This window comes from Chaetomium tenue (assembly GCF_020726465.1).
Source record: "Chaetomium tenue strain MPI-SDFR-AT-0079 chromosome Unknown F5144scaffold_4, whole genome shotgun sequence".
Taxonomy (NCBI): domain Eukaryota; kingdom Fungi; phylum Ascomycota; class Sordariomycetes; order Sordariales; family Chaetomiaceae; genus Chaetomium; species Chaetomium tenue.
The window spans coordinates 2,100,054-2,127,038 of NW_027117332.1; the positions used below are offsets into that span (position 1 = coordinate 2,100,054).

The 26,985-nt window shown below is 55.6% G+C and overlaps 9 protein-coding genes across 9 annotated transcripts; 5 read left to right on the plus strand and 4 right to left on the minus strand.

The window, feature by feature from the left end:
* Positions 1 to 634: 634 nt before the first annotated feature.
* On the plus strand, positions 635 to 6,122 carry F5144DRAFT_236061 (uncharacterized protein). The gene is made up of 8 exons (XM_066783302.1): positions 635 to 1,199; positions 1,266 to 3,910; positions 3,963 to 4,252; positions 4,309 to 4,651; positions 4,703 to 5,097; positions 5,155 to 5,261; positions 5,333 to 5,721; positions 5,788 to 6,122. The coding sequence occupies exons 1-8, from the start codon at positions 755 to 757 to the stop codon at positions 6,055 to 6,057; spliced, it is 4,884 nt and encodes a 1,627-aa protein (XP_066643070.1). The 5' UTR covers positions 635 to 754; the 3' UTR covers positions 6,058 to 6,122.
* A 675-nt stretch (positions 6,123 to 6,797) lies between these two features.
* Positions 6,798 to 8,478, plus strand: F5144DRAFT_489341 (uncharacterized protein; the record flags this gene model as incomplete). Its single annotated transcript, XM_066785723.1, has 2 exons — positions 6,798 to 7,572; positions 7,667 to 8,478. 2 exons carry the CDS (start codon positions 6,798 to 6,800, stop codon positions 8,476 to 8,478), a joined length of 1,587 nt encoding a protein of 528 aa, XP_066643071.1.
* Positions 8,479 to 9,046: 568 nt separating this feature from the next.
* Positions 9,047 to 10,680, plus strand: F5144DRAFT_489530 (uncharacterized protein; the record flags this gene model as incomplete). The annotated part of the gene is made up of 5 exons (XM_066785736.1): positions 9,047 to 9,140; positions 9,214 to 9,296; positions 9,359 to 9,521; positions 9,575 to 10,047; positions 10,186 to 10,680. The coding sequence occupies 5 exons, from the start codon at positions 9,047 to 9,049 to the stop codon at positions 10,678 to 10,680; spliced, it is 1,308 nt and encodes a 435-aa protein (XP_066643072.1).
* Positions 10,681 to 11,267: 587 nt separating this feature from the next.
* Positions 11,268 to 14,911, minus strand: F5144DRAFT_592799 (SacI homology domain-containing protein; the record flags this gene model as incomplete). Its single annotated transcript, XM_066790394.1, has 2 exons — positions 11,268 to 14,692; positions 14,893 to 14,911. The coding sequence occupies 2 exons, from the start codon at positions 14,909 to 14,911 to the stop codon at positions 11,268 to 11,270; spliced, it is 3,444 nt and encodes a 1,147-aa protein (XP_066643073.1).
* A 1,211-nt stretch (positions 14,912 to 16,122) lies between these two features.
* On the plus strand, positions 16,123 to 18,590 carry F5144DRAFT_612482 (cytochrome P450). The gene is made up of 3 exons (XM_066791717.1): positions 16,123 to 16,822; positions 16,873 to 17,325; positions 17,393 to 18,590. Exons 1-3 carry the CDS (start codon positions 16,563 to 16,565, stop codon positions 18,300 to 18,302), a joined length of 1,623 nt encoding a protein of 540 aa, XP_066643074.1. The 5' UTR covers positions 16,123 to 16,562; the 3' UTR covers positions 18,303 to 18,590.
* A 164-nt stretch (positions 18,591 to 18,754) lies between these two features.
* F5144DRAFT_533024 (serine hydrolase FSH) lies at positions 18,755 to 20,271 on the plus strand. The gene is made up of 2 exons (XM_066786980.1): positions 18,755 to 19,260; positions 19,347 to 20,271. Exons 1-2 carry the CDS (start codon positions 19,179 to 19,181, stop codon positions 20,111 to 20,113), a joined length of 849 nt encoding a protein of 282 aa, XP_066643075.1. The 5' UTR covers positions 18,755 to 19,178; the 3' UTR covers positions 20,114 to 20,271.
* Positions 20,272 to 20,539: 268 nt separating this feature from the next.
* Positions 20,540 to 22,276, minus strand: F5144DRAFT_612484 (uncharacterized protein). The gene is made up of 3 exons (XM_066791718.1): positions 21,890 to 22,276; positions 21,267 to 21,821; positions 20,540 to 21,003 (listed from the first exon to the last, which is right to left on the minus strand). The coding sequence occupies exons 1-3, from the start codon at positions 22,251 to 22,253 to the stop codon at positions 20,654 to 20,656; spliced, it is 1,269 nt and encodes a 422-aa protein (XP_066643076.1). The 5' UTR covers positions 22,254 to 22,276; the 3' UTR covers positions 20,540 to 20,653.
* F5144DRAFT_572595 (uncharacterized protein) lies at positions 22,267 to 24,926 on the minus strand. The gene is made up of 4 exons (XM_066788901.1): positions 24,436 to 24,926; positions 23,138 to 24,369; positions 22,880 to 23,047; positions 22,267 to 22,820 (listed from the first exon to the last, which is right to left on the minus strand). Exons 1-4 carry the CDS (start codon positions 24,579 to 24,581, stop codon positions 22,714 to 22,716), a joined length of 1,653 nt encoding a protein of 550 aa, XP_066643077.1. The 5' UTR covers positions 24,582 to 24,926; the 3' UTR covers positions 22,267 to 22,713.
* F5144DRAFT_572596 (DNA polymerase subunit Cdc27) lies at positions 24,927 to 26,973 on the minus strand. Its single transcript, XM_066788902.1, has 6 exons — positions 26,784 to 26,973; positions 26,640 to 26,695; positions 26,359 to 26,582; positions 26,238 to 26,305; positions 25,477 to 26,182; positions 24,927 to 25,421 (listed from the first exon to the last, which is right to left on the minus strand). The coding sequence occupies exons 1-6, from the start codon at positions 26,835 to 26,837 to the stop codon at positions 25,261 to 25,263; spliced, it is 1,269 nt and encodes a 422-aa protein (XP_066643078.1). The 5' UTR covers positions 26,838 to 26,973; the 3' UTR covers positions 24,927 to 25,260.
* Positions 26,974 to 26,985: the final 12 nt, after the last annotated feature.

Consider the following 26,985-nt stretch of genomic DNA (forward strand, 5'->3'; position numbering starts at 1 on the left):
TCTTTAAGCCACGCCGTTGCGCATTCATTGCATGTCGGACCGGAGGGGAGAGACAAAAGGAAGAAACATTAATATTGTCGTGTACGACTAGATCTCATGGCTGGGGCGTTTTTGGGGGTTGGCTAGGGCAATGACTGGATCATGGATTACAAGCAGGTCAAGGAGAGGAGACGGCTGTTTTGACACCTAGATACCTTGAGAAGCCTCTATTTCGTGCTTTTAAGCATGGCTTGTTGGGCCTTGCTTGTATCTTTTAGCGGTCGTTTGTCTTCCTTCTGTTTCACGGGCCCGCGTTTAGCCGATTTAACAGGACCTGATTGGCTCGCGCCCCAGCAAAGTGTCCAGAGGATCGCGACATGGGTACGAATAACGATGGAGCTCCATCCAAGGATGGCATTTACAATTAACGACTTCGAGACCCAACACGCTACTACTTACGGAGAGTGGAGTTCTTTCGGTTGGACAGTTTACAGAGTTGCAAAGGCACAGCTGTTGTCAAGGAAATACCGTTGACTCAACAGTTGTTTGGCTTTACTTTTGTTTCCAGCTCTGCGGGCCATTTTCTAGGGTTCAATCCATCTTCGACCCGTGGCACCACCACAAACAAGGTCAATCTGTCACCAGCTACGAAGTACCTCCGATACACCCTTGCCGTCCTCAGCCTCAACCTCTATTACCGCCGTCTAGCACCACAAACCGGAAGTGTTGCCCCTTGGGACACTGCCGGTACTAGGAACGCCGTTGCGCCTCCAGAATGAGTCGAGATGCCCAGCTCAGCGCGCCCATAATGGACCCGGCCATGGCAGCAACGCTTGGGACGTCTACCCCTCGACGGAACCCTCTGCTCTCCACGCGCATGCAGTATCGCAGCCGCCCCGTCTCGATAGCCGTCGATCCCGTGTCACTCGTTATATCCGAATGCATATCCATCACCTCGGCCATCCAGAAATATGCTCGCTCTCCGCACTCGTCCGTCTCGGCCATCCTCGGCGGCAGCCCCAACCTCATCCAGCTCGTCCCGCCCACCGCCGGCGCACGCCGTACCCGCAAGACGGCCCCTGATGCCGCGGCGGATAGGGCTGGCGATCTTGCGGCGACGAATAGATGGGGGTTGCGCGGGAAGAAGGGCAAGAGCATGCAGGACAACCCCTTGATCTCGGGGTTCGGGAGGCTGCGGCAGGAGTTGGCGGGGGTTAAAGGCATGTATTTGCCGTGGGTGGGAATGCAAGTAGAGGGAGACAGACATGCTAACTCAAAATTACCAGACCTTCACAAGTTCGACTCCCTCGTGCTCCTCTACCCATTCCTCCAGATTATTCAAGCCAAGGGCACGGCTGCCCCCGTTACGGTTCTCGCTCTGCGAGCGATACAAAAGTTTCTCGCCTATGGCTTCGTTGCGCCCGCCTCCCCCCGCTTTGCGCTGGCTATGCAGTCCCTCTCGGCGGCCATCACCCACTGCCAATTCGACATTAGCGACTCGGCGCAGGAGGAGGTGGTGCTGCTTATGATTCTACACCTGATGGAGGACATGTTGTCGGGGCCGGGCGGGGATATTCTCAGCGACGAGAGCGTGTGCGATATGATGGGGCGTGGCCTGACCATTTGCTCACGGCCGAGGTTCTCAGAGGTGCTGCGCCGGACCGCTGAGGCTTCGATGGTGCGCATGGTTCAGATCATTTTTGAGGACTTGAAACATCTGGAAGAGGAGGCTGGTGATGAGAGCGAAGCTTTGGACCGACAGACGAGTGGGGATATGGACACCGTCAGCATGGACCCGGCCGCTAACGGGACCGATGTGCCGGCAACAGCCCCAGAAACGACGGAGGCCGTGGGGACGGCATCGCCCGTGGAAGCCGTGGGGCCCACCTCTGGTGAGACTGTTGAGGCCGTTGAAGTTGGTAAAGCTGGCGAGGCGAACGAGCCATCTGCCGAGCCGAGGCCATCGTCAAGCTCGGAAAAGGGGAGCGCCCCTTCGGAGACATCCAGGGGCCCCAGTGCAGAGGTCGGTCGGCCAAGCACGAGCTCGGCCGCCGAGAGCGCTTCCTCTGTCGACCTCCGTCCCTATTCTCTACCGTCGATTCGGGAACTCTTCCGCGTCCTTGTGACATTTCTCGACCCCCACGACCGAAAGCACCCCGACCAGATGAGGGTCATGGCTCTGCGAATCATCCATGTGGCACTCGAAGTAGCAGGGCCGTCAATTGCCCGACACCCTGCCCTGGCATCGATCGCCGAAGATCAGCTATGCTGCTATCTCTTCCAGCTCGTGCGGTCCGATAATATGGCCGTTCTTCAGGAGGCACTGATTGTGGCTGGCACGCTGCTTTCTACCTGTAGAGGGGTGCTCAAGCTCCAACAAGAGTTGTACTTGTCGTATCTTGTGGCCTGTCTGCATCCGGCAGTGGAGATCCCTCGGGAACCAGGCATTGACCCAAGCCTCTACTCGGGCATCCCACAGTCGCCCAAGTTGGTGAAGCCGCCGCCGTCGCAAGCCGGCAGCGGTCGCTCTACCCCTGTGGCCGTAAAAGACCGACAGAAACTGGGCCTCGAGGGCGGCGCTCGGAAACCAGACGCTAGGCAAGCCATGGTGGAGAATATTGGCGTGCTTGCGCGAATGCCAACCTTCATGGCTGAGCTGTTTGTCAACTACGACTGCGACGAAAACCGCGCAGATCTCTGCGAGGACCTGATTGGGTTATTGTCTCGGAGCGCTCTACCTGACTCTGCCACCTGGAGCACAACAAGCGTACCCCCGCTGTGTCTGGACGCATTATTGCGCTTCATTCAGTTCATCGCCGAAAGGCTAGACCAAACTCCCGAGGTGGATGGATATCCTGACCCGGTAAAGTTAAGAGAGAGGCGGCGCAGGAAGAAGCTCATCATCAAGGGGACGGCCAAGTTTAATGAAAGTCCCAAGGGTGGGCTGGCCTATTTACAGGAAAAGGGCGTGATCGAGGACGCCTCCGACCCGCTGTGTGTCGCAACCTTCTTGCAGAGCACTTCCAGGGTGAACAAGAAAATGCTTGGCGAGTTCCTGTCGAAAAAGGGGAACGAAGCGGTCTTGGACGCGTTTATGAACCAGTTTGATTTTACAGGCAAGCGGGTAGATGAAGCGCTCCGCCTCATGCTAGAAACGTTCCGTCTCCCTGGTGAGTCGGCGTTGATCGAGCGCATCGTCAACTCCTTCACAGAGAAGTATTGTACCAGCTCAGTCCCCAAGGGAGTGGCGAACAAAGACGCCGTCTTCATTCTCACATACGCCATTATCCTTCTCAACACAGATCAGCATACTCCTACGCTGAAGAACAGGTCGCGCATGACGTTCGAGGACTTCTCGCGCAACCTTCGCGGGCAGAACGATGGCGAAGATTTCGCCCCTGAATACTTGCAGGAGATCTTCGACACCATTAGGACCAACGAGATCATCCTCCCCGATGAGCACGACAACAAGCACGCATTCGATTACGCCTGGAAGGAGCTTCTTCTAAAGACGGAGGAGGCGGGCCCGCTGGTACTCTGCGACACCAACATCTACGACGCCGACATGTTCGCGACAACATGGAACCCCATCGTCTCGTGCCTCTTCTTCGTCTTCATGTCGGCCACCGACGACACCGTCTACGCGCGCGTCATCACCGGGTTCGACGAGTGCGCGCGCATCGCAACAAAGTACGGCAACTCGGAGGCACTCGACGAGATCATCTACCGACTGAGCTACATCTCAACGCTGGGCAGCGAGGCACTCGCCAACACGTCGCTCAACACCGAGGTGCAGGTGGGGGAGAACAGCGTCATGGTCAGTGAGCTAGCGGTCCGGTTTGGCAGGGACGTGCGGCCGCAGCTAGCGACGCTGGTGTTGTTCCGTGTTGTTACCGGGTCAGAGCATGTCATTCGGAAGAGCTGGAAGCATGTAAGTTGGTGATTTTTGTGAGGAATGTCGTTGCTGTGCTAATGTGGACCAGATCATCCGTATATGGCTCAACTTGTTCGTGAACTCGTTGATACCCTCATTCTTCTCGACCGAGGCCGACAAACTTGCTCTGCCAGCAATCCCGTTACAACCGCCTTCGCAGGTGATTGACCGGGGCGCGAAGCAGAGCGAGGCCGGCTTCTTCTCGGCATTCACCTCGTATATCTCGAGTTATGCGGCTGATGATCCTCCTGAGCCGTCGGACGAGGAGCTCGAGAGCACGTTGTGTACCGTGGACTGCGTTAATCAGTGCCACATGGGTGATGTCTTTGCCAATGTTGCGTAAGTTTCAACCCGCTGCATGTGCTATATCTGAAAGCCGAGCTAACACAATACAGACACCTCCCCAGCCATAGCCTTGAGGCTTTAGTGGACACCCTACTCGACCAAATCCCCGAAGACAACGGGTCAACCGTGATCACAGTCAAGGCAGAAAACATCCCTCCGTCCCAGGTGAACGGGCAGAAGCCGAGGCAAAGCAGCGCGCTGTACGACCCTGCGTTGGTGTACATTCTCGAATTCTGCACCGTCTTAGCGCTACGTGACGACAGCACCGTCGAATTGCTCGGGAAGCGCGTTGTGGAAGCTATCCAGGCTATCCTCCGGGATGTACCGCGGTACCATCCGATCCTGATTGAGCGGGCTACCTTTTTCCTCTTCAACCTCCTCCAAGCGAGCTACGTGAGTCAACCGTTGAGCCTGGTGTCAAAAGGATCAGCTGACCATGACCAGGACTATGACCACGTCCGGGTTCCCATCCTTCTCCACACTGTCTCAAGCTTCCCCAACGACACATTAACCAAGGCGTCCGGCCTCGTGCTGCGCGGCCTCAGGATCTGCACCGAGAAGCCCTGCCCGCTGCGAAACGAGATCATGACGTCGCCCGATTTCTGGGTTATCCTGCAGACGCTGGCCACGGACGGCGACGCGGCGCCCGCCGTGTTTGAAATACTCCATAACGGCGTCTCGGAAACGCCGTCGGCCATCATGGCGGATAACTACGAGGCTGCGCTCGCGCTGCTGAACGAGTTTGCCTCGATGGCCAGTGTTGGGGCCGTAGCGGAACAGGAGAACGATCGAAAGCAGGGGCGAAAAGGCGGGCGACCTGTCAAGCATGACAAGCCGAGGTGGGTTTTCGATCTAGGGTCATGTTCAAAGAAGAGTTGATTGCTAACACGAAGCAGTGAGAATTCCGTGGTCGAGCGTGGTGTCAAGGCCCTCAACAGCATCTACCGCATGACGGAGCGCATCCCGCATCTCATGAAACAGTCACACCTAGAAAGCAGCGAAGGTGCGCTCCCCCCCATATCTTATCCCTCTCCTGACACCCACGCAGCCGCAAGTTTACTAACACCACCGCAGCCTGGTCCGCCTATTGGCTCCCCGTCTTCCAAGCGCTCACGACGCAGTGCACCAACCCGTGCCGCGAGATCCGGCACCTAGCCTTCAGCTCGCTGCAGCGGTCGCTACTCTCGCCGGACCTGACGTCGTCGCAGGAGGAGCACTCGGAGTGGACGGCCATCTTCGGCGAGGTGCTCTTCCCGCTGATCCTGCGGCTGCTCAAGCCCGAGGTCTTCTCGTCGGACCGCGACGGCATGAGCGAGACGCGCGTCCAGGCCGCCTCGCTGCTGTCCAAGGTGTTTTTGCAGTACCTGGTCGTGCTGTCCGAGTGGGACGGCATGCTGGATCTCTGGGTCAAGATCATCGAGATTATGGATCGTTTGATGAACAGTGGGCAGGGGGATAGCTTGGTATGTTTACTTCCCTGGATGTAAAGGGTTGTGGGTTGTGTGGCTAACGTGTGCTGCCTGTTTTAGGAGGAGGCTGTACCCGAGAACCTCAAGAACGTGCTTCTCATCATGTCGAGCAACGGATACCTCGTGCCGCCGAGTAAGGACTCGTCGAAAGAGGAGCTGTGGAACGAGACATGGAAGCGGATCGACCGGTTCTTGCCGAACCTGAGGGCGGATCTCGCCTTGGAGGAGGAGGAGTCCGTGGCGGAGGCGCCGCCCCCTTCTGCTGGCCTGCCGCCACCGGTAGCAATCGCAGCGGATACCGAGACCACGGCGACAGAACAGGTTGCTTGAGAGTGGGAGAGGGGGTAGGGGGTTTTGGTTTAGAGGACGGAGAGAGATACCAGGTGATCGGCTCGAGCGCGCATCTGTTGGTGTTGGTTGTGGCGGCTAGTTGTGTCGTCAAGCATAATATAGTAGAATTTAGAAGGTGTCGGAACACATATTGTGTGGATGTGCAGATTCCTTCTCCGGTCGTTGTATGTTTAGCCTTCCATGAGGGCATCTACAGTGTGTATGTACAGTGTCGATTGGATTGTATATACTGTATCGCAGCTTTCTTGCTTGTACCGATCATCGATGATCAGATTTCTTGAACAACCATCTCAATTTCACACTCTTTTTCATCCTAACTCGCTCAACTCTTCATAATCGACTTCGAGCATCGTTGTCACAGTTTATACGCCCTTCATATTTGCTAGGGTTTGACTCGGCAGGAAGCCGTGTTTGCTGCGCACGTCGAGTCATCGGGCAACGAGTCACACAAAGAGATCAGAAAATGAGGGTATAAGACGGCGACCATCAATACGCAAATGCTCACACGTCTCACCAGACCTAGGATATTTGCCAAATCAAATATCTTTCCTCACATGAAACGCAAGCTCGATCACTTGCATTTGGCAGCCCAAGCCTCTGGGAGAACTACCCCACCAAGTGCCCCCTTCTCGACCACCAGCAAGAGGAACACCACTACAGCTCAACCCGCAGACACAAATACAACCACATCCACAGTCACAACCGCAAGCCCTAGAGCCATGGCCACCCCAACCAACCCCCACCCCACCATCACGCTCACCGAACGCGAGGAGCAGCTCAAAACCCTCCTCCTCGCCGCCGCGCAAACCATGACCACCACCACCACCCCACCCTCCGACCACGCGGAGCCCCTCGTGCTGCGCTGGGCCGGCGGCTGGGTGCGGGACAAGCTGCTGGGCATCCCCTCGCACGACATCGACACGGCGCTCAGCGCCATGACCGGCGAGGAGTTCGTGGACCGGCTGCGCGACTACTGCGACGAGCCGGCGCACCGCGAGCGCCACGCGCTGCAGCCCGACGACGTCGGCCGCCTGCACACGGTGCCGCGCAACCCGGACAAGTCCAAGCATCTGGCCACGAGCACGATTAAGCTCTGTGGGTTGGATGTGGATTTTGTGAATTTGCGGAGGGAGACGTATACCGAGTTGAGTCGGAATCCGGTGGTGGAGTTTGGGACGGCCGAGGAGGATGCGCTGAGGAGGGACGCGAGTGTGAATGCGCTGTTTTATAATTTGGGTACGGGTATGGTGGAGGACTTTGTGGGTGGGTTGGCCGACTTGGAGGCGGGGTTGATTCGCACGCCGCTGGAGCCGTTGCAGACGTTTTTGGATGATCCGTTGCGGGTGTTGAGGCTGGTGAGGTTTGCGAGTCGGTTGGGATTCAGGATTGACCCGGCCGCGGAGCAGGTCATGGGCGATGAGAGGGTGTTGGGGAACTTGAAGGTTAAGATCTCGAGGGAGCGGATCGGCGTTGAGCTGGAGAAGATGATGAAGGGTGGGTTTTTTCCTCCACGACAGCACAGGCGGCTGTTTTTTCTGGGCTAAGGGGGCGCTGTGGTAATGATGCTGACTTCTTTTTTGTTTCGTAGGCAAGAAGCCCGTCGAGTCACTCCGGCTCATCGACAGGCTTGGGCTCTACCACGCCGTGTTCACAGACCCTGAGCGGGTGGGTATGCCCAAGCCGGATACGACGACTTGGAAAACCGCCTACGAGTGCTTGGAGCACCTCGAGAAAAACAAGACGCCCGGCTCCATCTACGATCTGCTCGTCACGAGCGAGGAAGCGCGGTACTACGCCTGGTCACTGGCGACCCTCACCCCCTGGGAGCCACTGCCGGACGACCCGCCCCTAAAGTCGGGGAAGCCTGCACTACCGCTCCCGACGCAAGCGGCCAGAGAGGGCTTCAAGGCGCCCAACAAACTATCCGACGTCGTCACGGCCGCACACCGCCACCGCCGGGCCATCTTGGCGCTCAGGGATATAGTTCGGGAGAAACGGGACGGTCTAGACCAGAGGGACCGGTTCGGCATGGCTATCAGAGACTGGGATGCCCGCGGTGGTAATTGGCGGCTACAGGTCCTCTACGCTATATTGGTTGATGTGGCTGAGCGTGTCAAAGTCGCAGATGAAGGGGAGGGCTATGCTTGGGATGATGTGCTGGCTGAATGGCAGCGGTTCCTCGACCACCTTGTGGAACTGGACGTCATGAATGCTCCTACCACCAAGCGTCTCGTGGATGGGAAGATGTTAGCCAAGGCGTTGGGGATAAATCCCGGGAAGTGGACGGGTCCGGCACTGGACGTTGCGCTGGCCTGGCAGTTGCGGAACCCGGGGGTAGAAGACCCCGCGGGGGGTATCGAGGAGGTGAGGAAAAGGAGAGAGGAGTTGGGTATTCCCTGATGTAGGGGCCTGTTTTAGATCTGAATGAACATACCACAAACTCGGGCATCTCCGGCTCTAGGCCGAGGCATTCGCTGCGAGGCATTAAGATATGAAGTTCCATCCACAAAACTCGTGACTTGTATTGCAATGTTCCCCGGGGTTATGGGGGGGGGGGGGGGGGGGGTATCAGGTTGTAGGGGGCCTGGCTCTAGGCTCGAGGTACATATTTACATGGTATGCTGTTTGCGTTTGTCGTCTTGGGATGTTGTCCTCGCTGTTGCGTTGTTCATCGAGTTTGGGACAAGAACTGGAAAAATAGTGTCATGACTGCTATAATTACAGCGGGACTTCAGCGTCTTCCAGCCCCCATCCCAAGGTGGAAACAGCGGATGCTCCAGCACCCAAACCAATCCATTGGCAGCCTTAATAATCTCAACACCACCTCGCCTCCAAAAACGAACTAGGTACCTACCTAGGTAGACTTTCACACGACACATCTCAATCTGGGTGCAGGTTCTACCATTTAAAAGTCGTCTTTTAAGGCCAACCAGACAAGGTTTACTGAACCGTCCTCCCTACGGTCAAAATGTCGTGGTTCGAGCAGATCACGGCGAAAGGAGCGCAAGTTCAAAGTTTGGAAGAGCTAGAAACGGCCGAAGCACGCGATAAATTGGCCCAGGGTATGTTTTAAAAGAAGTATTATAAAGTACTTGATTATGCAGAGGACTATTTGCTAATAACAGCCCATCACAGATGTACCACAGTCATTCACTCTCAAGGAACTTGCGGATGCAACAAGAGAACCCCTCAACCTAACCTCATCGGCGAAATCAAGGGTGAGAGCAAAGGAGCTACACGTATACCAATCTCTCAGCTCTCAGCTGCTAACAAGTTCTAGGATCTGAGGACTGTGCGAACCCAACTCCTATCGGTTCTTGCTTGTCTACGCTGCGGGGACCATATCACCCCCGAGCCCTCCATAGACTATGATGCAATAAAAGAACTCGCCCTCAATATCGCCAAACTCATAGCCCCCGTGGTCACCCAAGACCAGTCTGAGGGTATGTATGCTCAACCCTCACATCACTCCACCACGAGACTCATTGCTCTGCAGTTTCAAGCCAGGACCTACTCCAGAACAGTCGAGTTCTCATCGAGCAGTGCCAGGCGAACTCTGGGCTGGGCATCGCCGCCCTCGAAGCCCTCTTGAAGCAAACCACAACCACAGTGAGGCTGGAAAATGAGGTCCTGCACACCCTGCTTGCCTACACAAACGAGGAGCAGAGCGGTGGAAGTCACGAAACGGAAGCGATTGCGAACCGACTCCTCGAGCAGCAATTCAGCATCCCCGGCAGTTCCACTAAGGACGAGTTCCTCACCGAAACCGTCTTACAAGCCTACCTGCGCCCGCTCTTCTCCCAGTCCAAGCCATCCTCCATCACGGCGTCCGGCCGCAAGGCAGAGTACAGAGACAATGCAACCAGCAAGGGCGAGAGCATGCCCGACGAGTCTGCCGTGACCAAGCCGTGGAAGTACACCGACATGAGAAGTATCCCCGCGGTAGCATGGGCAGTGCGGGAAGCAAACGTAAGTGCACGAAATTCATATTCCAAATCTCTGACAAACTCGGCAAAGCAAAAGGGGTATCTCCTATACATAACAGACCAGACCCAACCAAACCAAAAACAAATAAACTAACTCCGTGCCTCCATCCCCACACCCTAGACCCAACTCATCGCCCAACACTGGCCGCTCTTCATCCCCGTCCTACTCACCCTGGCCGACGACACCGCCACGCCGGTGCGTCGGCGCGGCCTGCTTATCCTAGCCGACTTCCTCGCCAAGTTCCCTGACAAGACCCTGCACAACACGGGCCTGGCCCAGGTGTTCGAAGACGCCATCTTCCCGATGCTGAGCTACCTCCCTAGCCTGACGCCCGAAGAGGAGTCGGTGGAGCTCCTCGTCCCGGCATACAGTGCGCTGCTCGGCCTGGCGAAGAAGCAGCCCGCCGTGGGGAAGGACGGTATTGCCGGTGCGCCAAAGAATAGGTTCCTCGACAGGATGCTCCGCGAGGGCGTGCTGGGCGGGTATTTCCACGCGAAAGACCACGTGCGGATTGTGGAGGTGCTCTGTCAACAAACGGTGGCCATCCTGGACGAGATGGGTGTGCATGCAGTGAAGCATCTCAAGGTGAGAGTTCCCCTACATCCCCGGGCCTAAAAGCCGCAGGAAGCAAGCTCACCAAGTGCTGCAGGATCTCGTCCCGATGCTCTCGACCATCATGACCGACCCTTTCGCCCCCGTCGCTCCAGCGACGCTTCTTGCGGCTATCAAGACCCTCCAAGCGGTGCTCACAAACTGCTGGCCGCGGATCCCCCACTCGCCATGGCAAGACGAGATCATCAACGCCCTCGTCCTCAGCTGGCTGCATCTTGCCGAGCACAGCCATGCCACGACGGTCAAAACCCACACCCGCCTCCAGCAGGAACTGCTCACCTCCTCCAAGGCGCTAGCAGCGGTGCTCAAGACGGTCGGGGGGGAGACCGCATCGGCAATCGACCTCTCGTCACACGTTGCGCCGCTGGTGGAAAAGGACCCCCGCCTGGCAGCGCTCTTCCCTTCCAACTAACCGCCTCCTCGCCCGACCGTTCCTTCGCAGCATCAAATCCACCCGGAGTATCATCCTCCCCAGCCGTCCCACCCGACTCGGCGCCCCACGAGCCCCGCCTCCCCAACCCGCCCCGGCTATCATCACCGTCACCACCACCTCCACCAACAAGACCACCCGACAAAGCCGCCGGCGACTCCTAGTCCACCGGCTGCTGCTTAAACAAGCTCTTCCCGCGCAGCCACTTCCGATAGGCCTTGTACCTCTTCTTGAGCGCGTCCTCCTCCGTGACAGTCAGCGGGTTCTCTGCGACCCGCACCGTCTCGGCATACAGCGCTCTGTCATCTTCCTCCTCCTCCTCCCCACCCCCATCCTCCTCTCCCCGGCCCTCATATTCCCGGTCCCCATTCTCACTGCCGCGACTCCTTCCGTCCTTTCCCCGACCAACCCTCCCGAAATCCACCTCCCGTCCGAGCCCCTCCTCCCTCCACTTGCCGTTGATGAAGGCGAGATACTCGGGCTCGATCTCGTCCACAGGCAGCAAGAATATATTGTTACTATTATTGTTGTGGTTGCTGTTGCTGCTGCCGTTGGTGCCGTTACCACCACCGCCACTACTATGATTCCCATCGACCCCGGCCCCCGCCCCCGTGGAGGACGAGACGACCAGGGGGAGGTTCTGCGGGTGGGCGACGTACCGCGCGTAGTCGTCGGCCTCGGCGGCGCTGACGGCCGGGTCGAGCGAGTCGCGCACCACTTGAGTGAAGGTCTGTTGGGCGGCGCGGGACTTCTCGAGCGCGGTCTGGTGCGGTTTCTTTTTCTCCTGGTCCTGGTCTCTAGACGGGGTGCGGGCGTGAGTGGACTGGTGCTGGTGGTGCTGGTGGTGCTGGTGGTGATGATTGTTGTTATTGTTGTTGTAACTATGGGTTTCCTCGATGCTAGTGTTGCGGCTGTGGGAGTTCGTGCTTTGGCGGCGTTGGTGATGGTGGTGATGGTGGTGGGACTGGGTCTCGCTGGGTGTATTTTTTTCGTGTAGCCAGCGGTGAAGCGACACGCGGCCGTTCGCGGCGGCGCTGGCAGCGCTCAGGGTTGGGCTTGCGGGTTTCTCGCTCACGGATGATGTCTCGGTGTCGTCGGCCATGCGAGCTAGGTCGTTGGGGGCGACGATGGTTACTTCCTTCTTCACCTTCTTCTTATCGTGGGCGTCGCCGTCGGCATCGTTGCGCACGCGGAATGGACTGAGGTCGTACCGGCCGTCCTGGGTGGACTTGAATGGGATGTATTTGATGGTCGAATTCATTTTGTAGGGGAACATCTTGGGGAAGGAGGAGAGGGTGGACGGGCGGTAATATTCCAGCCAGTAGTCATCATAGGCAGAGATCGGCTTGCTGTCCGCGGCGGGTGGAAAGGGAGGGTACGGGGCAAGTGTACGTTCCTTTAGAAACTCCGGGGTGTACCAGCGAATGTAGTCACGCTTCCGCTTTTCCAGCCATGTCCGGGGATCCTCATGATGAAGGTAGTAGTCCGTAGCCAGATCCCATAGCATGGGCTGCCCCTGGGTGAAGATGTAGTTGCCCAGAAACAGATTGTACGCTTCTTGGCGCTGGCCGTCCAGGAAAGAGTTGTGGTAGTATCGCTTGAAGCTCTCGATCATGTCGCGCGAGTGGCTAGTCCACTGGTTGATCTTGCGGTAGGTCTCCATGGTGTTGACCAGCTGCGACCCGCCGTACTGTACAGCAATGGTATCCCCATGATCGTGGTACATATGTGTGAACAGGTTGACGGCGTCGGTGTCGTATTCTACCGTGGTGTCCCCCAGAATACCCAGTGCGTGGAGTTGATGGCCCAGCGCCCGCTTCCCAATGACAAATTGGGCGGCGTTTGTGCGGTCCAGGCAATCGATACAGTTTGTACGGGCCACACCGTTCTGGGCGCGGATCGGGGAGACGTGGCCATCGCCGTTTTGGAAAAAGCCCGTGGTGCTCACAACCTCCTCAGCAATGCTCTCAAGCGTACCGATCACGTCCTGGTCGCGGCTCTTGGCAGCGCGCGACATGTCCCAGGCCCGATGGATGATTTTCTTGTCAGCTGGTAGGAACTGGTTGAGGTAAGCAATGGCGCGCGTGTATTCTTCCAGGAGCTTGCTCTCGCGCGGCGTCCGCTCGCGAGCCTTGATCAGGTTCAGAACGTAGATGGGCGCGCCGTACCGCTCAAAGAGGTTGTCAAAATGCAGTGCTGCTGCCGTGTAAAAGGGATCTACCAGGTTCAGCTCTATCGGCGGTTTGGGGGTGACGCCCGTGTTATCCTGCGTCCAATAGAGGGGGATGGAACCGCGGTGTTGTACATATGAGGTGTATGTAGGGTTGGCAAAGAACTTGGGGCCCGGCGCATGAAACGAGGTGGTCATGGCCTCGGACACAATCTGCTCCGTCTCGACGTCGTTGGCCACGTATCCCAAGTCATTGGCGCCCCTCTTCAAAAACCTAGCGCCGGCGAAGTAGCGGCTGCGGCGGGCGATAATTGCTATGTGGGCGGTCCTCCCGTAAACGGACACGGCGGACTGGTCAATGTAACCATGGATAATCGGGCGGCACCAGTCGAAGGGCGCGTTGAGAACCTTGGCGGCCGGCTGAAGCAGGTGGTCGTTCCAAACGAACATGGGGTTGAAGTCATCGTCAGCAGAGCAAGGGCGGCCGTTGGTCATGGCGGCTCTCTCCCTCGATATGTTGTGCTGCAGGCTGCGAGTGATATCGTAGGAGTAGCTGTAATAGAAGGACCGGGCCAGGTCGAGGTGGTTGAGGATGCCTAAAAAGCGCGACTCTTCGGTGTTGCGCTGGTCGGCCTTGTAGTTGGGCGACGTCAGGGGGATGAGGTCGGTGTCGTCGATCTGGTAGACGTAGTGGCCCCCGATCATGGCGACGGTGCTCTTCTTTGTGATCAGAAGCATGTAATAAGGGCCTGTGAACTTGATAAAACCCAGGATGCCCCAGGTGGTGCACCGCAGCTTTAGCCCACCCGTCCCCTTGTTGCCGTCGTCTATGGTATCGAGGAGCTGGTTCATGTCCTTCTGGGTATAGACGGTCTTGTCGTCGGTGATGCTCAGCTCCGGGGCGTCGTCGCCGTCGTTAGTTCGGTCGACTTTGAGTATGCGGTATCGTTTCTCGGTCACGTCGCCGCCGACGATATAGAAGCGGCTGGCCGTTTCGTACAAACTGAACCTGTGCATCTTGTGATTCGGCCTTGGTCGTGGGCTTGCGTCATCGCCGGTGGCCCCAACACGCCCTTCGTCGTCTTCATCTTCGACGGTCTCGGACAAGCCTGGGCGCGAGGCTGGGTCGGGGCTCGAGGTACGCAGGAAAGGTCGGGCAACAGCGGGTTCGTCTTCGTCATTGTCGTCACCTACGCCGGCACCCGTAGCGTTACCGACGCGGGGGGTGGCCGAGACACCGGATACAATGGAATCTGCATCGGTACCGGCATTGTTGTGTAGAGGAGGAAAGACGGGTTCGGGGGTGTCACGGGAGTCCAACTCCGGAGCTCGTTGTGGTGGCGGGGGTTGTTGTCGGGGCGGTGTCGTTTCTGAGGCGGGGCCCGCAGCGATGATGGCGTTGACGTTGGCCAGTTCTGCTTCCCCCGTGTCAGCCATGTCGGTTTGCTGGTCCGTTGATCCACCGCTCCACCGTTGGGCGGGTTAATCGGCCATGTGATCCGAGCGAGGTGTTGTTGTTTGGGCTTTGTTGGAGGTACTCACTCAAGGTACTTTGGGTGCTTGGCGATGGCTGTTGCTGCTATGGATATGGTGGCATGGGATCTCACAATCCAACCCCACATGCGCCCCACCATCATGAACCCGCCAGTACCCGCTTCTCAGAATCGTCCGTTTAATACTAACGTCTTGGCGTCCCGCAAAGTAGGTACCTTGGTCACAAATTATCACAGCTCTCAGCTCTATCAGCTCTTTCAGCCCTGCCAAGGTTCGGAACCAACTCCCACCAATGTTGCAGTCGCCAACATCTACAAATAGCACGTCCAGTGTCAACCCCGGCCGGAAAAGAAAACCATTCTTGCATACTGTTGTGACGAACCTGTCCAGGATCCTATCCTGTTAGGGTTCAGCTTCGTTGAAGGTAATCTCTCGAGGATGCTTAGGTTCGGTGCAGCCAAAGGGTGCACAACAATAGACTTGTCTCAACAGTAGGCTTGTGAGCTTGTAGCGAACTGTAGTTGTGATTGCTAACTGGAGAACTCCCAGAGCTCTCCAGGACGAGTGACTATATACTCGTCTACTTCCATGGTGCTCAGTGTGCTCAGTCTCCCCAGATACTGGTCACACTGATCACTTAGACCAGTTCGCGCTTCCTGATTGGTGTCCCGATTGTGGTGCTCAGTGTGCTCAGTCTTCTTAGCGGCTGAGCTCACTGATCACCCTTCCGTCCTCCGGATTGGTCCGCTGAATAACTGGCTCGGGGCGTCCCGCGCTCCCGAGTGTAACGGGCTGTGCCCGAGGTGGGCCTCGGTAACCCTCGGCCAGCTCACGTACAAGCACGGTCCACCGAACCCCTGGATGAAGCTATTCCCAGTTGCCCCACAGCGCACCGAACATTCTAGCAATGCGCTCGGGCCATCGCGCTCGCGATCATAAAGCAGCCCCACGAGCTGCCAGACTCTCTCATCTTTCCTTTTCTTCTTCAAGCTTAGTGTACTCGTAGAGTCGTCACCAGTTAGTTGCAATATACTCCTGGGACCGTTACACCGAGGTTCCACCTGTTGGCATATTCGTGACAAGTTAACTAAATTACTTAAGATATTCTTTTTTTAAAAAATTAAGCTATATAAGTTCTTTTTCTTTTTTTTTTTTTTTTCTTTTTCTTTTTCTTTTTCTTTTTCTTTTTCTTTTTCTTTTTCTTTTTCTTTTTCTTTTCTTTTTCTTTTTCTTTTTCTTTTTCTTTTTCTTTTCTTTTCTTTTTCTTTTTCTTTTCCTCCTTTTTTCCTTTTTTCCTTTTCTTCTTTTCTTCTTTTCTTCTTTTCTTCTTTTCTTCTTTTCTTCTTTTCTTCTTTAACCTTATCTAACTAGCCCTCCTCCTAGGCGCCCTACCATTCGCCCTACCCTAGAGTATCAAATGCCCGTAATCTATTTAATCTAGGCCTTCCATAAGTACACCTCAGGGTGGGCATCGTCTTGTTGACTATTGAATCGTCAAATGCAAGTCAGACTCTGGGAGATGAGTCTGAAGGCTGTGCGGCGTACCCACTGTTTAGGCAACCGCATTTGGTGCGATATAAACAACGAATCACTTCGTACCTTGGTCTTGAATTCCGAGTCGACTCGGCCATTCAATCCGAGTGTGTCCTTTCCATTGGCTTTCGCCTTGTTCGATTTGGGGGCTGAGGTTTCATTAGTCATCCGCTCATCAGCTTCGATAAAAACGCCCACACGCGCTTGGCGATCTGAACCGTCGGTCAGCCGCTGGAGCTCATACCTACTCCAACAATCATGGCATCTGCAGCCGCGGAACCCAGTAAGGTGTGGCTGGACGGAGTGGCGGGTTCCTTGGGGCAAATTCGGGTCGCGAACCTGACATCGGCGCAATGTGTCGGCATCACTACCGTTGTCGTCCTTGTGTCGCTCCTATTAAAGTTTGCGTCACCTCAGATCGACCCTCGCGAGCCTCCGGCTGTGAAGCCAGGCATTCCGGTTGTGGGCCATATTGTGGGGTTGATCCGGCATGGTGTAGACTATTTCGAAGCGCTTCGGTATGCTAGCTCAACCCCCAAACCAACAAGCGGTGACTAACCTGTAGCAGGAAGTCACAAAGGAAACCGGTGGCTGCTGCGACGCTGCCCATGCTCAATGGGAAAGTCTACGTGTTATGGGATACGCCAATGATACACTCCGCCATCCGTCACAAGAACTTGACCTTTGACGTGCTCGCCATGGAGTTTGCCCAACGTGTCTTTGGTCTGTCTAATCTAGCGATGGAGAAGCTTTGGGGCCCGGACCACGACATCGAAACATCAGCTGCCGGAATCACCATGCAGCGTATCAAAGCCGCTATGCAGGGCCAGTACTTGCACCGCATGAACGTCACAGCCCTCGACTATATCGCCGACCACTTGAACGACATGGATTCAGACGGGTTGAAGATCGACAACTTGTACAAGTGGCTGTTGTATTTCATGACTACGGCGACCTCCGAGGGTCTCTATGGCAAGGACAACCCGATTCGCCAGGATCCTTCGCTGGTCGATGCACTGTGGTAAGCTGAGCCTATTCCCTTCATGACTAAAACCTGGGAGACCGAGTGCTAAGCTGCCGTGTGACAGGGAATTCGAGGGCAATATGCAACCGCTTTTCCTTGGCATCATGCCAAAGCTGATCGCCCGCAAAGCATACGTGAACCGTGAAAAGGTCATGGCCGCTTTAGTGCCCTGGTATATGAGCAAGAAAGACGAGGCGCCCGACACCGCCGAGGTCCTCAAAGTTCGGGCCCGCACAGCCCGGGAGTTTGGCTTTCCGGAAGAGGAGATTGGAAGGCTGGAGATGGCGCTGCTCTTCGTCGCCACCACCAACACCATCCCCACTCTGTACTGGTTTGTCACCAACGTATGGCTACGACCGGACGTAGTCGAGGAGGTCCGGCGCGAAACACTGTCACTTGTCAAGCTGAGCAACCGGGAAGGCGGGCAGCGCCGACTGGCCACGTTGGATATCTCACAACTGGAAGGTCACGCGCCGGTGCTGGTCAGCTGCTATCGCGAATCGATCAGACTCGGCAACCAGTCCATCGGGACCCGGCGCGTCGTTCACGATACCGTGCTCACTGATTCAGCGGGAAATCAACATCTTTTCAAAGCCGGCGTGGACGTGATGTGGTCCGTCAAGGCCATGCATCACTCCGGGGATGTCTGGGGCCAAGACCCGCTGGAGTTTGATGCTAGGCGATTCAAGGAACAGGATAAGTTCGATCGTACGAAGAAGCAATCCTATATTCCCTTCGGAGGCGGCAAGCATTTGTGCCCAGGTCGCAACTTCGCCTTTGCTGAGAATCTCGGCTTCGTGGCCGCCTTGGTGGTGGGTTTTGAGCTTCAGGGTCTGGACGAGGCGAACGTCAGGTTGGGGATTGCGACCATAGGGGAAGCTGTTGCTAAGCCCCCGGTGGATGCGCGAGGAGGTTCCGTGGTGATCAAGCGGAGGCAAGGATGGGAAGATGTCGACTGGAAATTTACTTGTTGATTGGAGGTTGCAGGGAATACTGCCGCCTTTTGTATTTTCATGAACACGACAACTGAACATGGATGTCTGCCCGGGGTCTTTTGAATTGATGACTAGATATTTGTAAGGTTATACAGCGGAGGGAGTCTAAGATACCAACGGCAATACGAGCTCGAGCTGGAATTATGAATGGTCAGCAATCCAAATAATCAACCTAGAGACTGTGATTGAGAGCCGGGAGAAACACTATGGATACTTTACATAGCCATGAGGCCGATTCCTCTCTACTCTTGTCCTTTGTAATGGCGGAGAACGTGGCGTTTCGGCCCAATACCATTCCGTCATCTGTACCTGCATGCGTACTCGGCCGTCTCTCACGCTCCTCGAACCTATCAGGTGGCAGCTCCATGACATTGTCCCTCCGATCCCGCTTTCGGAGTCCGATACCGAACGATGAAGAAGTGCACGGCCCACTTCTCATTGCTCCGGATGTCTCCAAATGAATTCCGATGGTGTCGACCCGTTGGGTAGCAATGCTCGTAGCTCTTTCCGTATGGCAACTTCCCGTAGCCAATATTCAAAAGTTTACATGTGCTTACCAAACCCTCCCGTACCATGTGGGCCGATAGCTCCCGTCATTCTTTCTAAATTCTTTCCCAGGATTATTTTGTGATGAAGCGAACGCAAACGCGAACGCGAACTTGAATTCAAACTTGGATCGAAGCCAACGGAGTAATTAGGATTCTAATAATCCGTGCTTACTCGAGCTTCCTTCCCAGAATCCCAACTTTCCAGCAGCGCTCGGAATCACCGGATCGAGGTCGCGCTGATTCTGGGACACCTACAATCGAACCCAAGGGCCAAACCAGCGTTAGATCAGACAATCACACCGTCAACATGGCAGGTGAATCAAAGAAAATTCGAGTGCTTGGCCTCCATGGCATGGGGACAAGCGGCCAGATTTTCAAGACACAGACGGGTGCGTACCTCTTGATCCATGGGCCATCATTGCTGGTCTTGCTCGCATCATCCAATTCAAAGAGTTCGCTAACCCACCACCCCCAGCCGCCTTCCGCAGCAAACTCTCTCCCGACTCCAACCTCACCTTCGAATTCCTGGACGCGCCCTTCAGCGCCGCCCCGGCCCCAGCCACCGACGTCTTCTTCACATCCAACCACCTCACGTGGTGGGAATCCCCCTCAGTCGACGACATCCGCCGCGCCCACGCCTTCCTCGACAACTACCTCGAGCAGCACGGGCCCTTCGACATCCTCATGGGCTTCTCGCAGGGCTGCGCGCTCATCGGCAGCTACCTGCTCTACCACGCGCGCGTCACGCGCTGGGGGCCGGTCCCCTTCAAGGCCGCCGTCTTCATCTGCGGCGGCCTGCCGATGCCCGTCCTGGCCGACCTCGACGTCGAGGTCTCGCAGCGGGCCGAGCGGCTCAGCCAGATGACGAGCGACCTGCTGCGGCAGCGGACCGGATCGCTGGCCGCGATGGCAGGGAACCCGGAGCTGATCCAGCACGGCGTGGGCATGTGGGATAATGTGGCCGACCTGCTGCATGACCCGGAGGAGATCCCGGACGAGGAGGACGTGTTTGGGCTCGATTACACCACCATGCCCTCGGACCTGCGCATCCGGATCCCCACGGTGCATATCTCGGGCGGCAAGGACCCGCGGTGGCCCGCCAGCTGGCAGCTGGCGTACTTCTGTGACAAGAGGAAGACCTACGACCACGGCGGCGGGCACGAGATTCCCAGAACGACCGTCGTGTCGAATAAGATTGCTGGGTTGGTGGAGGAGCTGGCCAAGGAGATACGGAGCGACTGAGGGATGTGCTGTGTGAGGGGGACCCTCGTTGAGTTAGCGGCGCTGGGTTGTTTTGAGGGTTATTATAAGGGGATAAGACGACGTTAATACAAGTGATAGGAATAGATTTTGCTAGAGATAGAGCCTAGACCCTGAAGGAATTTTATACTTCCCATCTCCCACGCCCATTTGTGATCTGAGAGACACAGTGTAAGATTTTATAAGTGTATAAAAACTGGGCCGCTTATGACTTGATGATGTAATTAGGTAGGGACCTCTTTGTATAGGAAGGCTAAAAGAAAGAGAAAAGGAGGGTAAACCTTACCATTGGGAATAGGCGAGTTGAGCAGCCCTAGTTTGTACTTTTTACAATTGGTATATAGTACAGGCTAGGTAGACATGGGAGATAAGGTAGTAGTTAGTAGGAACTAAATCTTATAAAAAGTACCTATATTACTTTAAATTATACAGTAGATAAACCTTATAAAAAACCAATACCTTGCCCTCAACTGACCGCCCAACTAGCCATGGCAGTGCCTACAAATCACGAGTATCCTCGCATCACCTCTTAAGCGGCCGACCCCGAGATTCTTCTTCCCAGGCCTCGTCCTCGCTCCCTTCCACCTGATCATCATCACCGAGCGCGCTACTGTTGCGTATTCTTTTCCTGGGACTCTTGCTCCTACTCCGCAAGCCGCTCGTACTGCGCGGCCCAAACTCGGCCAGGTACCGATCTCCCGACATCTCGCGCACCGTCTGGGTGAGGGTCTGGGTTCGCATCACCAGCAAGTTGCGCACCAAGGGGCCCGGAAGGATAAAGGTACATCGCGCAAAGACCGCTGTCACAGAATGACCCAAGAAGCGGCCCGGGGCGGTCGCAGCCGAAGGCGCAGGACGCCGGCAGCCAATCGCTTAAGAACCAATGGGAACAGTTATCACCGGGTTTCAGTGATAATGGACGATTATCACCAGTTGTCAGTGACAACTGAAGATTGTCACCGGGAGGGCGGTGATAGTAGATAGTATATAATCACTCATTCTGGAGGGCTCTGGGAGTTCTCCAGTTAGCAATCACAACTACAGTTCGCTACAAGCTCGCAAGCCTACTGTTGAGACAAATCTATTGTTGTGCACCCTTTGGCTGCACCGAACCTAAGCATCCTCAAGAGATTACCTTCACCGAAGCTGAACCCTAACAGGATAGGATCCTGGAGTAGGTTCGTCACAACCGCCCAAGCGAAACGCGCCAGGAGAAACTCGACCGCGACCTCCTTCAACGGCTGCAGTTCTACGTTGTGGTAGAGGGTTGCCATCTCATCGTTGGGGCTCCCATACAAAACGTGACTGACCCATGCCCCTTTCTTGGGCACCAGGACGAAACGTTGTGCATTGAAGAGCGTCTGTATATCAGAGCGGAGCAGCACGGCGTTCCGCGGGTCGTCGGTCGTGACGCAGTCACCCCAGAGGGCGTAACGGAACATGGCGTTATCGGCAAACCAAGAAAACTCGGTTTGAGGGATGAGATGTGCGCTCTCTGTACCCAGGGAATGATTCGTCAGCCGACAGGAGATGTCGCGTGCCAGGGCTATGTTGGCGAAACCTCCTTCTCGAGGCTGATGGGTTGTTGCTTTAGGAATTACCAAGCTGGGATGGAGCCAAGAAGGAGGGAGGTTATCGTGGGGGAAGCGAAAGGATGCAAAGTCTGGCACAATGGGGTATCTTTCATCAACTGCATCCGAGAAAAGCAACCATTAGCTGGGATGAAGTATCAAACGAGGTAGATATCTATGCTATTACCGCTGTCAGGCAGCCGAAAGTAATAGCTCGGCTGGGTTAAAGCATCCTCGGGACCTTCGAGGGTGGCAGGGCCATCACGAGTTGTAGATAGAAAGCCATCCCATCGCGAGTTAGCTAGCAATGCGCAGGCAATGCGCGCAGTTTCATGATGCACGCCTCCGGGGCCGTCAAGGGCCGAAAGCGAGAATAAGATGTTGTGCGTGTCGGGATAACCAGGGTGGCGGAACAAGACATTTTCTACATGCACGGCATTGGACGGTGCATTTACCGAGTTGAAGTGAGATGGCTTGCCGTAGCGGCGGCGGATATCAAACGATGCATTCCCGGGAGGGTTTAGTGGAGAAGCGGAAGAGGTCGTGTTCATTGCAAGTGTTGTTGTGATTCGGAATTTCGGGGTTGGCTGTCATAACGAGGAAGTGGATGGGATGACTAATACATACTGACCGCCAAGACATTCTACAGATTATAGAGGAGAAGGGAAGGGTTGAAGATAGACCACTCGAAGATTAACCCTCAATGTTGCATACGATCCGACTTCTGACACTCTCGTACAGATCGATTTTCGTTATAAAACCAAGGGCCGCCTGGGTTGAACCGATAGGTTGTTCTTGAGGACCAATGTGTTGTTAATGATCTGCATACCACGGTGGATGCGTTGTTATAACGAACCACCCACGCAGACCCTCACCAGAAACTGACCACAATCAATGCCTGCGGATGCTTGCGGGATCTATCGAGTAGAAAATGCACCACTCTCCCCTTTCATTGAATCGTCATAATAACCCCAAGCTCGCGCAACACTATCCCTTACGTGACCCAGCTAGTTACAACTCATACGGCCTCGAATCCTCAAATATCAAATGGGGTTTCCGTTTCGCCAAGTTCAATATGGTCTCGGCATACACTCCGTTGGCCCAGGCGAACCAGCTCCCTAACAAGCGCGCTCAGGTTAGCACACCGCAACAAATGCCCTCCGAGCACAAAACTTACGGGTGTACGAGTGGACGTAATTCACGTTGACACTCTCATGGATCAGCCCCAACAGGCTCGAGTTGAGCACTAGCTGCAAGCACCCCATGATTTCCTCGTCGTCATCTGACGTCTGCGCCTGCACCAACAGGCTCATGGGCCACGCATTCTGCAGGCCAATATGCGGTCCTATCACATAGCCAGTTAGTTGCTGAGTCGATCACCACCCCAGACGGCCACCGTAACCACTCCACCCAGCACCAGAAGAGAACAACCTACCTCCAATCCCTTTGAAGGCCTGTCCGGTCAAAAAATACGGATTCCCCGCCTTATCCAACAGCATCCGCCTCGTATTTTGATACGTCGGGTCATCAGCCGAAACGAAGCCCATCAACGGCAGGGCCAGCAGGCTCGGATAATTGGCGTCGTCCATGAGCAGGGAGCTGCCGTAGCCGTCGACCTCGTATGCGAAAACGTCGCCGTACTTGCGGTGGCTGACCACGCCGTGCTCGTGGATGCCGTCAGTGATGCGCTTCCCCCAATCCTCGAGCGTCTGCGCCAGCTGGGAGTCCGTGGGCGACGCCGTGGCCTTCCGGAGGATGGCGGCTGTCCGCTTCAGCTCCACGGCCATTTGCGCGTTGGCCGGGATGAAGAAGCCGAAGATGGTCGCATCGTCGCTGGGCCGGAATGCTGAGCGGATGAGGCCCGTTTCGTTGTTTAGTGGGTTGCCGATGCCGCCGAGGTTGAGGGTTTCGGTGCCCGTGTTGGTGTTGCGCTGGAAGGTGTAGGCGTTTTGCCGGTAGGAGCCTTCGGAATCGAAGGTGCTCTGGCTTTGAGCTTCGAGGACGGAGAGAACTGTTTCCACGGCTTTGTACCAGCGCGGATTTAGAAAGTCCCTGCTACCTGTGTGGCGGTGGAATTCGTTGGCCAAGGCGAGAAAGTGGGCCAGCGAGTCGAGCTCGTACTTGCATTCGAAGACGGCAGTGGGCTCATAGATTGGATGCACGGCGTCGTCTTGCCCATTGTAGCTGACGGGGAGTCCGGAGATGGGGGGTGGCTGGAAGGCGTTGCAGTATGGGGACTGGATCACGTATTCGCTCTGCGTGTTGATGGCGCCCAATATCAGGTTGAAGATGGCCGGGTCCTTTGTCGCTAGCGCCTGGTACGGCTTCAACTGGTTGGTGCTGTCCCGCAGCCACTCGGCCAGAATGTCGCCCGTGATGATGAAAGACTGAGGCCCCGCCCATTCGCCCTCGTCAATCCAAGAATCCTTTTCCCTCCGGCTGCGTAGCTTCTGCTTGATCTTCTCATCCTTCCCATCCGTGTGAAACTTGACTGTTGTATCGGTGGTAGAGGGGAAGGCGTTTTCGAAAAGGCGAGCAAGGTCGGGGTCCTTCATTCGGGAGGTGATATCGTTGATGACCTTTTCGATCGCATCTGAATGGAATGTCCGACAGCGGGGGTTGGGTCGTTGGAAGGGGAGTTTGAGGGGGCCCTTGGTGAGGGGGGGACTTCGCATTGTTAGCTTCCATGCTAGGGCCGTAAAATCGGCGGGCTAGCGACGCAATGCGACTCACTGGGGGAAGGCAGCATAGCTTGCGTAGTCTGGACAAGCTTTATCGTCGAACGTGTTCGTCAATGGCTGTTGGTTGTCATCCCGACCTTGTGCTGTCACCGTCGCCAGTAACGGTATGACGAGGGAGTACCATGAGAAACGATACATGTTGCCTAAGCTTGTGCGTTGCAAACTGTTTCAAGCAAAAAGCAATAGGAAATACAAAGTGCCTTGCACCTTGACGACCGAGACTCGAGTCACAATACTTGGTAGATACGGTCGGTACTTCCAAGGTCGGTAATTAGCACAGCCCTCGTTGCTTCACCAGTCCGGCGCCATCCCTATCAATTCGACCCTGCGGGGTTGTCGAGGAAGACCTGGAAGGTGGGCGCAGTGAGAAAAGGGAAGTAAAGAGAAGCCCAGGGTACCTAGTCGCAGGGACAGATTGATGTTGCACGGCAGTTGGTGCTCGTGGCAGGGACGAAGTAACCCGTCGTTCGGGTAGGTTAAGGTTAAGCTGTTCTTAGATTGGTGTTTCGGCCCCGCGAACCGGCTTGGCGGGGCGGACCTAACGGGTCAGGGTCTCTGGCTACGCTAACCCCCGCCCCCCCCCGACCGGGGTTGAAATCTCCAACTGAACAGCATGCAGCCTGGGGAGCTTCCTAGAAGACAGGTGCTTGGCTTCTTCTGTCCTCATCTCATGTTGTCGATGGGAGGCCAAACGATCTAGGCGCCCAAGTTCTTACCAACCATTGTCAAAAAGTAAATATCCCCACTATAACACGTTGTGGCGGGTAACAATGAGCTACTTAGTTATCTACTACCCATAGTAGCATAGTAGTCGACATCACTTCTTGGAAAAAAATGCCATGATGTTGCCCTGGCCCTTTGGCCCAGCCTTTTTCGGCTTTGCAGCCTGCGACGGGGCTGCGCTCGTGATCTTGGGTTTGGTCGGAGGGGGCGCCTCATCTTCCGAGAAAGACTCCCATCCAGGTTCTTGAATCGTGACTGGGACAGAAAGTTAGCATTAAAGGCCGGGGTATGGACTGGATTAACAACGTACCAAGATACCCCTGGTCATCCATGATCTGTTTCTTGCGCATGATCCGTCTCTTGCCGCGCCGCCGGCCATCAGTAGAAGCAGTAACGACTTCCGCCTCCTCCTCTTTCACAGGCTCCGGCGCTGGAGGTTCTTCTTCCTCCATTGGTTCCTCCTCGGGCGTCTCCTCCTTCTCTTGGGCTTCCTCTTCTTCGTCATCCTCTTCCATCATCCGTCGAAGATCCTCCTCCCTCTGCCTCTTAGTTTTAAATCCCGACCCAGCCCGCGGTTTCGGCTGTGGCAACTCCTCGTCATCCTCTCCGTCATCGGACAATGGTTGCATGCTCGAATCCTCACCACTGGGAGTCGTAGCCTCTGCTTCCTTCTTAATCTTGGTTGGTTTCGTTGCCGCTTTCGAAAACGCCTGCATGATTCCGGAATTGCCACCCCGTTTCGAGGATGGTGCGGGTTTCTTAGTGGGCCCAGAGGTGGAAGGCTTCGAGGCCGCCTCCTGGACATGTTGGGTAGGCTTCGACTCCTCTTTGACATTCGAAAAGGCGGGCTTTGCTTGGGGTTTCACTACCGCAGCGGCGGCGGCAGCTCGGAGAGCAGCCCCTTGTCGTTCTCTACGACGCACCCAAGGGTTGGTGATGGGAACAGTATTTTTTACATCTTCACTGGTAGTGAGGGTGAGCACTTGGTTGGCGGCATCAACTAGCAGGGCCATATCCTATGAAATGGTCAATTATTGGCTCGGAAGGAGTTTCGGGGCTGTGAGGTTGTACCTTTGTCGGGTGAGGTGCAATGCTGTAGACGTGAATCGAAGTGACCTCCTCATAGTCCGCAAGAGTGTCTTGATTTCAGTTAGAAAGCTGGTTTTAGTGCAAGTTGGGGCTAGCTACCCACCTTTGAGTTGTTCTTCGGGGACAAGGGAGAGTACTGATTCGGGCACAACTTCACTCAGGGAGTCGACCTCCATTGCTGAGCTTGACATCTCAATGTCACCATCGGCCCCATCCTGAGATTCTGATGGTGGATTCGTAGCTTTCTTAGTGCCATACACTAGGTACGTGGCATGCACAGCTCCAGGACGTTTCGCATTTTGGTTCCTGTGGAATTCATAGAGCATCCTAGGCAGTATTAGTTCAAGTTTAGTTCCAGGTTCAAGGGGAAAAAAAAACCCATACTGTTTTGCAGTGTTGACATGAACCCGTAGTGCCTGGCTCAAAACCCGATATGTGATCTATGCAACGGGGTCCGGTTAGTTAGGTAGTCGGTGATGCCTAACATAGAAGTTTGTGAATATCGCTGTGCAAAAATAGGATCCATACCACTTTGTCCTCAGTAAGGACATTCTCAGCCAGGAATTTGTTGTAGCTATCCATGGTGGTTCTACAATGTTGTTCCCACTATCTCGGAAACCAAAGCTCGGGTCGTGCGTGAAATGAAGAATGGAATCGGATTGGTGATAGTGAGGGACAAGTCGCGATGTGGCTTCGCTCCAAAGCGCGAAGTCACGTTCTCTCCGATAAA

Excerpts from the sequence above, each read along its gene's own strand:
- F5144DRAFT_236061 (XM_066783302.1), top strand. The coding sequence starts at position 755 with ATGAGTCGAGATGCCCAGCTCAGCGCGCCCATAATGGACCCGGCCATG. Across the intron at positions 4,253-4,308 it reads GATGTCTTTGCCAATGTTGC|ACACCTCCCCAGCCATAGCC; the intron begins GTAAGTTTCAAC and ends AACACAATACAG. Across the intron at positions 4,652-4,702 it reads ACCTCCTCCAAGCGAGCTAC|GACTATGACCACGTCCGGGT; the intron begins GTGAGTCAACCG and ends GACCATGACCAG.
- F5144DRAFT_612482 (XM_066791717.1), top strand. The coding sequence starts at position 16,563 with ATGGCATCTGCAGCCGCGGAACCCAGTAAGGTGTGGCTGGACGGAGTG. Across the intron at positions 16,823-16,872 it reads GACTATTTCGAAGCGCTTCG|GAAGTCACAAAGGAAACCGG; the intron begins GTATGCTAGCTC and ends AACCTGTAGCAG. Across the intron at positions 17,326-17,392 it reads TCGCTGGTCGATGCACTGTG|GGAATTCGAGGGCAATATGC; the intron begins GTAAGCTGAGCC and ends GCCGTGTGACAG.
- F5144DRAFT_533024 (XM_066786980.1), top strand. The coding sequence starts at position 19,179 with ATGGCAGGTGAATCAAAGAAAATTCGAGTGCTTGGCCTCCATGGCATG. Across the intron at positions 19,261-19,346 it reads GATTTTCAAGACACAGACGG|CCGCCTTCCGCAGCAAACTC; the intron begins GTGCGTACCTCT and ends CACCACCCCCAG.
- F5144DRAFT_612484 (XM_066791718.1), bottom strand. The coding sequence starts at position 22,253 with ATGAACACGACCTCTTCCGCTTCTCCACTAAACCCTCCCGGGAATGCA. Across the intron at positions 21,822-21,889 it reads CTTTCGGCTGCCTGACAGCG|TTGATGAAAGATACCCCATT; the intron begins GTAATAGCATAG and ends TCTCGGATGCAG. Across the intron at positions 21,004-21,266 it reads AGGGTTCAGCTTCGGTGAAG|CGATTGGCTGCCGGCGTCCT; the intron begins GTAATCTCTTGA and ends TTGGTTCTTAAG.
- F5144DRAFT_572595 (XM_066788901.1), bottom strand. The coding sequence starts at position 24,581 with ATGTATCGTTTCTCATGGTACTCCCTCGTCATACCGTTACTGGCGACG. Across the intron at positions 24,370-24,435 it reads AGCTATGCTGCCTTCCCCCA|TCCCCCCCTCACCAAGGGCC; the intron begins GTGAGTCGCATT and ends AACAATGCGAAG. Across the intron at positions 23,048-23,137 it reads GGCCTTCAAAGGGATTGGAG|GACCGCATATTGGCCTGCAG; the intron begins GTAGGTTGTTCT and ends GCTATGTGATAG.
- F5144DRAFT_572596 (XM_066788902.1), bottom strand. The coding sequence starts at position 26,837 with ATGGATAGCTACAACAAATTCCTGGCTGAGAATGTCCTTACTGAGGAC. Across the intron at positions 26,696-26,783 it reads TCCTTACTGAGGACAAAGTG|ATCACATATCGGGTTTTGAG; the intron begins GTATGGATCCTA and ends CCCGTTGCATAG. Across the intron at positions 25,422-25,476 it reads GGATGACCAGGGGTATCTTG|TCACGATTCAAGAACCTGGA; the intron begins GTACGTTGTTAA and ends TTTCTGTCCCAG.